This window comes from Triticum aestivum, chromosome 2B (genome assembly GCF_018294505.1).
Source record: "Triticum aestivum cultivar Chinese Spring chromosome 2B, IWGSC CS RefSeq v2.1, whole genome shotgun sequence".
NCBI classification, from domain to species: domain Eukaryota; kingdom Viridiplantae; phylum Streptophyta; class Magnoliopsida; order Poales; family Poaceae; genus Triticum; species Triticum aestivum.
Window position 1 is genome coordinate 632,168,324 of NC_057798.1, and position 8,381 is coordinate 632,176,704.

Consider the following 8,381-nt stretch of genomic DNA (forward strand, 5'->3'; position numbering starts at 1 on the left):
TCTCCAGAAATCCTTGCGCAAGTCGTCGGGAAGGACTCCACCTATGAGCTCTGGACGACGGTGAACAATCTCTTCGCCTCGCAATCACAGTCCCGGATCACCAATCTAAGGATCGCGATCACCAATACCAAGAAGGGCACAATGTCGAGCTCGGCGTATATGGCGAAGATGAAAAGCCTTGGGGATGAACTAGCTGCCGCTGGTCGTCCCGTCTCTGATCCGGAGATGGTGGACTACATACTCGCAGGACTCGACCGCGACTACGACTCCGTGGTGGCGGCGATCGGCGCTGTCAAGAACACAATCACCGCCGATGACCTCTTCGCTCAGATCTCCGCCTTTGATCAGAGGATGGAGATGCTGGGAGACTCGTCTTCAGGCGGGTTTCATTCATCTGCCAACGCCGTCTACAGAGGCCGCGGCCAGTCCCGTGGTAGATCCCGTGGGCGAGGAGGAAGAGGGCGCGGCCGCGGTGACCGCGGTGACCGCCAGCCTTCTCCTGCAAATAGAGGCGGCGGATTCAGAGGACGCCCTCGACAGCAACAGCAACAGCAGGTACGCGAGCAGCAGCATGACTATCCTGAGTGCCAGATATGCTATAGACATCATCCAGGAGGTGCACGTGTCTGCTGGTGGCGCTATGAAGAGAATGATCAAGAAGAGAAGGAGGCGCATGCTGTCTCCTATGGCGTGGACACTAATTGGTACGCAGACAGTGCAGCAACAAATCACATCACAGGTGAACTTGACAAGCTGACAGTACGGGAGAAGTACAACGGAGGCGACCAAATTCGCACGGCAAGCGGTTCTGGTATGAATATCACCCACATTGGTAGTTCAATTGTTCAAAACCCCATGAAAAATTTGCACCTTAAAGATGTCTTGCATGTTCCTCAAACTTCCAAAAATCTTGTTTCTGTTCATCGATTCACCCTTGATAATAATGTTCTTATAGAATTCTATCCTCACTTTTTCTTGGTTAAGGATTTGAGCACAAGGAGAATCATTCTTAGAGGACGGTGCGTGGGAGGCCTCTATCCACTCATATCATCATCATCATCTTCATGGTCCAATAAACAAGCAAATATTGTCACCAAGCCATCATCATCAAGGTGGCATAGTCGATTAGGTCATCCATCTTCAGTCATAGTTAAATATGTTCTTAGCAAAAATAAACTCTCTTATGAGAATAGTGTTGAGTCAGTTTGTGATCCGTGTCAACAAGCAAAAAGTCATCAATTACCCTATCCCATCTCTACTAGTGTGTCTACTGCTCCTCTACAACTTATATTTTCAGATGTATGGGGACCAGCCCCTACTTCAGTTGGGAGATTTTCTTACTATGTAAGCTTTATTGATGACTATAGTAAATTTACTTGGATTTACTTGTTAAAGAAACGGTCTGATGTATTCCAAGTCTTCATCAATTTTCAAAACCTTGTTGAACGCAAACTGAACTCCAAGATCATTGCTATGCAAAGTGACTGGGGTGGTGAGTATGAAAAATTGAACTCTTTCTTCCAAAAACTTGGTATTTCACATCATGTCTCTTGCCCTCATGCTCATCAACAAAACGGATCTGCTGAAAGAAAGCACCGTCACATAGTTGATATGGGGCTAGCATTGCTAGCAAATGCATCCATGCCACTCAAATTCTGGGATGAAGCATTCTTAACCGCTACATATCTTATCAATTTGCTTCCTAGTAAAGTCATCAAATTTGAAACACCTATTACACGACTCCTTGGTGTCACACCCAACTACACATCTCTTCGTGTTTTCGGTTGTGCATGTTGGCCCAACCTCAGACCCTATAACACACGCAAACTCGCTTTTCGCTCCAAAAAGTGTGTCTTCTTAGGCTATAGTCCCATGCACAAAGGAGTTAAATGTCTAGATGTTCCTACTGGTAGGGTCTACATATCCAGAGATGTAGTTTTTGATGAGTCAGTGTTCCCTTTTGCTTCCCTTCATCCCAATGCTGGTGCACTTCTCCGCAAGGAAATCCTTCTTCTTCCTCCACATCTTCGGTCTTTTGATCATGGGGGCGACAGTTGTACTAACCAAAGTGATGATATTCCTGCTGGTATTGGTTCTTCTCTGTTGCCTGTACAGGTCCCTGGTGAAAACGGCGCTCAAAATGATCAAAATTTCGAAAATCAAGCTCAAGATCATCTTATATTTCATGCTGAGGAAGGAGACGAACCTGGCACAGATGACGAAGCTGATCCGGCGGCGCCCGCAACTCCTGTTCGTGCGCAGACCTCGGATCCCGCGGCCAAATCAGCCTCGGATCGCGCTCCCACCAACCGCAGCGCTGATTCAGCAGCAGGCGGGACCAGCTGCGGGGTCGGCTGCGGGGCCGAATCCGCCTCGCCCAGCGCGCGCCACTCCCACGCCGCCACCTCAGCAGCAGGCGGGACCAGCCATGGGGCCGAATCTCCCTCGCCCAGCGCGCGCCTGCAACCGCGGTCGGGCGGTCGATCCGCTGTGCCGGCTCGGGCGGCTGGCACCCGTGTGGTGGACACACAAGCGGCCACACCAACGGCTACAGGATCCTCTGCGCAGGTGGCGCCAGATTCGCCTGTGTCATCACATGCAGCTTCCTCGGGATCTTCTGCGGCGAGTGCTCCTGTGGTCCAGCCAGCAGTTTCTTCACGAGTTATGACTCGATTACAGAAAGGTATACGAAATCCTAAAATAAGAAAAGATGGGACTATACCATATGGAATGTTGTGTATTTCAGGAGAACCAACAACATTGAATAGTGCACTTGATGATCCTAAGTGGAAGAAGGCAATGGATGAGGAATATTCTGCACTTATGAGGAACAAGACATGGCATCTTGTACCAAATCAGAAAGGTAAAAATATCATCGATTGCAAATGGGTTTACAGAATTAAAAAGAAGGCAGATGGCTCCATTGACAGGTACAAAGCACGTCTCGTTGCAAAGGGTTTTAAACAACGTTATGGTATTGATTATGAGGACACTTTCAGTCCTGTTGTTAAAGCTGCAACTATCAGACTTGTGCTAGCCATTGCTGTATCCAAGGGTTGGAGTCTACGACAGCTAGATGTACAGAATGCGTTTTTGCATGGCATTCTAGAAGAGGAAGTGTTTATGAGACAACCACCTGGTTATGAGGACAAGAAGTCACCACATTATGTTTGCAAGCTTGACAAGGCACTCTATGGTTTAAAACAAGCACCCAGAGCATGGTACTCCAGATTGAGCTTACAGTTGAAATATCTTGGTTTCATTGCCTCCAAAGCTGATACATCATTGTTTATTTATAACAAGGCTGGAGTAGTCATTTTTGTGCTTATATATGTTGATGATATCATCGTTGCAAGTTCTTCACAAAATGCTACTAATGCACTTCTGCATGATTTGAGCTCAGAGTTTGCCTTGAAAGACCTAGGTGATTTGCATTTCTTCCTAGGTATTGAGGTCAAGAAAACTCAAGATGGAATTGTGTTAAATCAGGAGAAATATATCACTGAGCTTCTGTCTCGCATGGGGATGAAGAATTGCAAGCCAGTTCCTACACCTTTGTCTTCCTCAGAAAAACTTTCAGCATATGAAGGTGTGCCACTTCAGGAGGAGGAAAGTACAAGGTATAGGAGTACTGTGGGAGCATTACAATATTTAACTCTCACACGTCCAGATATCTCATTTGCTGTCAACAAGGTTTGTCAATATCTGCATGCACCTACTTCTGCACATTGGTCAGCTGTCAAGAGAATTGTAAGATATGTAAAGCATACTATGGGAATAGGACTTCATTTCAAACGGTCTAATTCCTCTCTTGTGAGTGCATTCTCTGATGCTGACTGGGCAGGATGCAGTGATGACAGAAGATCAACTGGAGGCTTTGCAGTATTTTTTGGGTCTAACCTTATTTCTTGGAGTGCCAGAAAGCAAGCCACCGTGTCACGGTCAAGCACAGAAGCTGAATATAAGTCCTTGGCAAATGCAACTGCAGAAATCATTTGGGTTGAATCACTTCTTGAGGAATTGGGAATCAAGAAGAATCGTATCTCATGTTTATGGTGTGATAACTTGGGAGCAACATATTTGTCCGCAAATCCTGTGTTTCATGCAAGGACAAAGCACATCGAAATTGATTTTCACTTTGTGCGAGAAAGGGTTGCAGCCAAGAAACTCGAGATACGGTTTATTCCCTCCAAGGATCAAGTAGCAGACGGTTTTACAAAGGCATTGCCATCAAGACCATTTGAGGAGTTCAAGAGTAATCTTAATCTAGGGTAGTTAAGATTAAGGGAGGGTGTTAGAGAATATGTTTCCGTAGCATCTCAAACTCCTTTCCTTCTCCTACTCAAACTCCTTGTAATATTTCTTGTACTCCAAGCTTAGCTTCGGCCGCATCAATCAATATAAACAGAACCGCGGCTCCCCTCGAGGGAGTAGGAATGCTTATTATCTTTCACTACGACCACTACTGGACTGCTGACGCCGAGAACAACAACCGGGTCTGGACCACATCGTTTGCGGAATAAGATGGGAGGAATCGGAGGTCTCATTGGACGTTGCCCATTATTGTATGTAAACAGTTGTAGGGCCGACCGATCGCAAATGCCTCCGCTTATTACCACTATAGATCAGCAGCGCAAGGATGCCGATTCCCTAGCTGCTTTTCTGACAATTATGGTTCTGAACTTGCCGCCGGTGGCAACGTCGGAGCAGCCACACTAATGGACAAGAATCCATAATTGAGGCAACTTCCTCATTTACTCTCATGCAAGCTCCACTGTCTCCTACAGCACACTTTTTTCTGTTTTTGTGGTAAATTACCTGATATTCTGTCCTTTGTAACTAAACAGTATGAAGTGTTGCACTTCCGTCCACTTGGGTCACTGAAACCTCCCAATAATGCTGGGGAATGCTTCCACTAGTCTCTTGACAGACACCAAATCAACCAACTTAATTATGTAGCATATATGGTACAGAACAGCAAGCAAGCAAGCTGCCAATCTGCCGTTGCCATGGCGTGCGTCCAGTTGAACGTACGGGGCCAATAATTGGGCAAATTAACTAATGCATCCAGCATGTTAAGTCAATAATATACCCACATGACGGCACGAGCTTCGCACATACAGAAGGTGCCATTGCCGTGGCGTGCGGCGAGTAGGTCCAAAAACGGCACTCCCAGCCCCAACCCCGGGCCACGACAGATCGCAACCAAACGGTAAACAACAGCTCTCATCCCCCGAAGTATACACAGAAGCTTGGCTGGAATCCTCCACATGCTCCCAAACTGTCGCATGCCCCATAAGAAACTCGCAGAAAGGCGACGTCATGGCCGGAGTAACTTAACTAGTGCTAGCATTAAGAATTGACACGAGCCACACGACTACGTGGACGGCATGTGCATGGATGCGTGGCTCCATGGTCGATCGTAGCAATTCATACCTAACGGCGCCGGCGTAAAAGGATACATTGCTATATAGTTTTGGTGCGCCTACGTACGTCCCATATGCATGTACGAAAAATACTATGCCACTAACCACACCGGCCAGTGACATACTACACCAACCACAACCGTATGCTATACTAAGACTAATTTCTCGGACGGCTACAATCATGCAAGTAGCACAGTATTTTTTTTTCTCAAACAGAAAAGTATAGATAGTATTGTTGTAGTGGGCCGGCCCAGCAAAACGGGAACGAGCATACTCAATGCTGAGCCTGAGGACAAGAAGAGACAGAACGGTGGGTAGCTCCGATCATCGTAAAATAATCCCCATGCGCTGCACGCATGATCGCGTTGCGTCCGTTGCAATTTTGCATCAGCAAAAGTTGAGCGCATACATACATCGTGCTGTTACTGTTAGATGTTGCCTCATACGCTACCAGTACTGTGTGTGTGGAGACCGATCGAGCTGGCAACACGCAAAATGAAGGCAAAAGCCAGGAATTCCGGGAAGAAAATACTCTGATTTACACCCAATGTAAAGATGGGAAAACGGATCTTACACGTGCAGAAACGCTACTACTAGCTACCAGAAAAAAACCCTGCTGCTCGGGCTCGAGCTGCAGTGCAAAAAAGAACTGGCAGCAGCTAGCTAGCTAATGCACCCATCGTTTTGTACCCTATTACAAGCTGAACCTCGCCTCAGCTGGAAAAAGGTGAAAGCGGGAAATCAAAGTTGCAGTCAGGTCTTGAAACCTTGACCGCAACCGCATGGTATGATATCGCTTCCTAAAGCGACATCAATTTTATTTGACCTGTAAAGTAACAAATTAAACGAATTGGTTCAATCTTTAGCGAAGACGTTAGTGTCGATCGACGATGTTAGTAAGTTGTAACACTAGCATGCATATTGACCAAGAGATCCAGCAAAAGAATCTGGTTCATGCATGCATCCGGCCGGTTGTATCGTCGATCGTCAGTGCTCCCAGAGCAGCAACGGTTCCCCGAAGAAGAGGTTGTCGTCGACGTCATCCCACGGCGAACCGCAGTAGGACTGTGGCTCCGGCGACGCGAGCCCGAACTCTAGGAGGAAGTCCGGCACGTCGAGAAACGCGTAGTCAAGCCCAATGCCACCATATTCTGGTCCTGCATTCTCGATCAGACAATCCGGCGATGATGCCTGCTCGGGCGCTGCCGGCTCCGAAACCTCCTCAACCTCCAGCTCCCGCTCCTTCGCAGCAATGGTGTCGGGCGAGAGCGCGTCGAGGGGCGACGGCGTGGCCGCGGCGAGCGCGGCGGCTGCCTGGACGTCCTTGGGCGCGGCGGACGCGGCGCGCGGCAGCTCGTGCGCGAGGTCCGGGAAGTTGAGGTGCGCGGCGCGGCCCTTGATGGCGATGGCGGCGACGTCGTGCGCGCGCGCGGCCATCTCCGCGGTGTCGAAGGTCCCGAGCCAGATGCGGGACTTCTTGCGGGGCTCCCTGATCTCGGAGACCCACTTGCCCCAGGTGCGCATGCGCACGCCGCGGTACGTCGGGTGCTTCAGGTCCCTGCGCGGCCGCTTCTTGCCCGCGGCGACGGCGCTGCTATCGTCGGAGCTCGGCGACGACGCGTTCAGAGAGCCGGAGCTCGTGTTGCTGCAGGTGCAGCAGCTGTTACCGGACACCTGAGGCACCACTAGCACCTGTTCGTGCTCCATTTGATCGATCGACCGACGTGACAACTGACAAGTGGTGGTGGCGGCGGCGGCGACCAAGCTGGATGGTTACGAGCTACGTACTTGGCTAGCTTGTTGCTAAACCTTGGAACTTAGAAGTGATGGAGTGAGTTGCTTGTTTGATGAGTGCGATGCGCGAGGCAGCGTTCATATAGTCGCCACGCCCGTACGGATCTCCCTCGCCTCGCCGGAAGTCAATGTGGAAGCAGGATCGTCGGGGGCGCATTTGTTTTTGTCTCCACGACGAAATGTGAATGACATGCAGAATACTACAACAGGCTACGAGCGAGCGCATGTTGCGTGCGTGTGCTTACGCGTTTCTCGATCGCCGTGGTCAATAGCGACTACAGGGAGGGCCGTCATGCTGCTACATGCATTCTTTATCATTCCTCGTCTCCTACTACCACCCCATGGAAATGGAATGGCTTTCCGTTGTGCAAAATGTGTGCGCGTGTTTATTAGGTGTATTCCGTTGGTAGAGTAGGACGATCGAGCGCGAGTAGACTAATGATTAAAGTAGCGGGAAAATCTCCCGGCGCAGGCACCTGTCTGTCTGTCCCTAAAGCGAAAGTCCCACCCCCACCAAATTGGCCTCGTGCTAAGTATTAAAAATGCATCAAATCACTGTTCTTAGATCCAAAAGATTTCGATCTGGGCCTGCTTACTTGTAATGCAAATTAACTAATGCATAGAGTTCAATAATGCAAACGAGTGCCTTGTCAACTAGCAGAAGGGCAAGGCAGGTGGCAGATGGCACAGGAAAATGGGTTCGTTAGAGGGGAAAAGATGGAATGATATGCATTGAAAAAACGCACATAATGCAAAGCAAAGCAAAGCAAAGTAAAGCGCAGCTGCCTAGCCGTGTGTTTTATATCATGTTCATGATATATCTGCATTCTAGACTAATGTGGCTCTCCCTGCATAATGTTATCTGGAGGAATAGTTTAAGATAAACGCTGCGTTATTCCAGCGTGAGAGGATAAAGAAAACCTAATTGGGCGAGCTCGTGGCGCGCTTTTGAGATTCGGATGTTTGCTTTGATCACACTTTGGGAGCTTTACGTTGTTTCTTAAGTTGCCATGCATCTATCTAACAACCAAAAATCCTCCGAAGAAAAGCTTGGAATAAACTACTAGCTACCATTACGTTCTCTTAGCTCAACCTTTCATTTGGCCTTTTCCAAAAGAAAGAAAAACATTTGGCTCCAGGAACAACCATGGTATATGTATA

The 8,381-nt window shown here is 48.5% G+C and overlaps 2 protein-coding genes across 2 annotated transcripts; one reads left to right on the forward strand and one right to left on the reverse strand.

Moving 5' to 3' along the window:
- The first annotated feature begins 352 nt into the window (after positions 1-352).
- Positions 353-1,123, forward strand: LOC123046409 (uncharacterized). The gene is made up of 2 exons (XM_044469772.1): positions 353-811; positions 985-1,123. Exons 1-2 carry the CDS (start codon positions 358-360, stop codon positions 1,011-1,013), a joined length of 483 nt encoding a protein of 160 aa, XP_044325707.1. The 5' UTR covers positions 353-357; the 3' UTR covers positions 1,014-1,123.
- Positions 1,124-5,897: 4,774 nt separating this feature from the next.
- LOC123041823 (ethylene-responsive transcription factor ERF039-like) lies at positions 5,898-7,438 on the reverse strand. The gene has a single exon (XM_044464382.1). It carries the CDS (start codon positions 7,131-7,133, stop codon positions 6,414-6,416), a length of 720 nt encoding a protein of 239 aa, XP_044320317.1. The 5' UTR covers positions 7,134-7,438; the 3' UTR covers positions 5,898-6,413.
- Positions 7,439-8,381: the final 943 nt, after the last annotated feature.

What these genes read in the sequence shown, in the direction of transcription:
- LOC123041823 (XM_044464382.1), bottom strand. Translation starts at nt 7,133, where the DNA reads ATGGAGCACGAACAGGTGCTAGTGGTGCCTCAGGTGTCCGGTAACAGC.
- LOC123046409 (XM_044469772.1), top strand. Translation starts at nt 358, where the DNA reads ATGCTGGGAGACTCGTCTTCAGGCGGGTTTCATTCATCTGCCAACGCC. An exon ending in TCGCACGGCAAGCGGTTCTG is followed by an intron (nt 812 to 984) that starts GTATGAATATCA and finishes TTCTTGGTTAAG; the next exon opens with GATTTGAGCACAAGGAGAAT.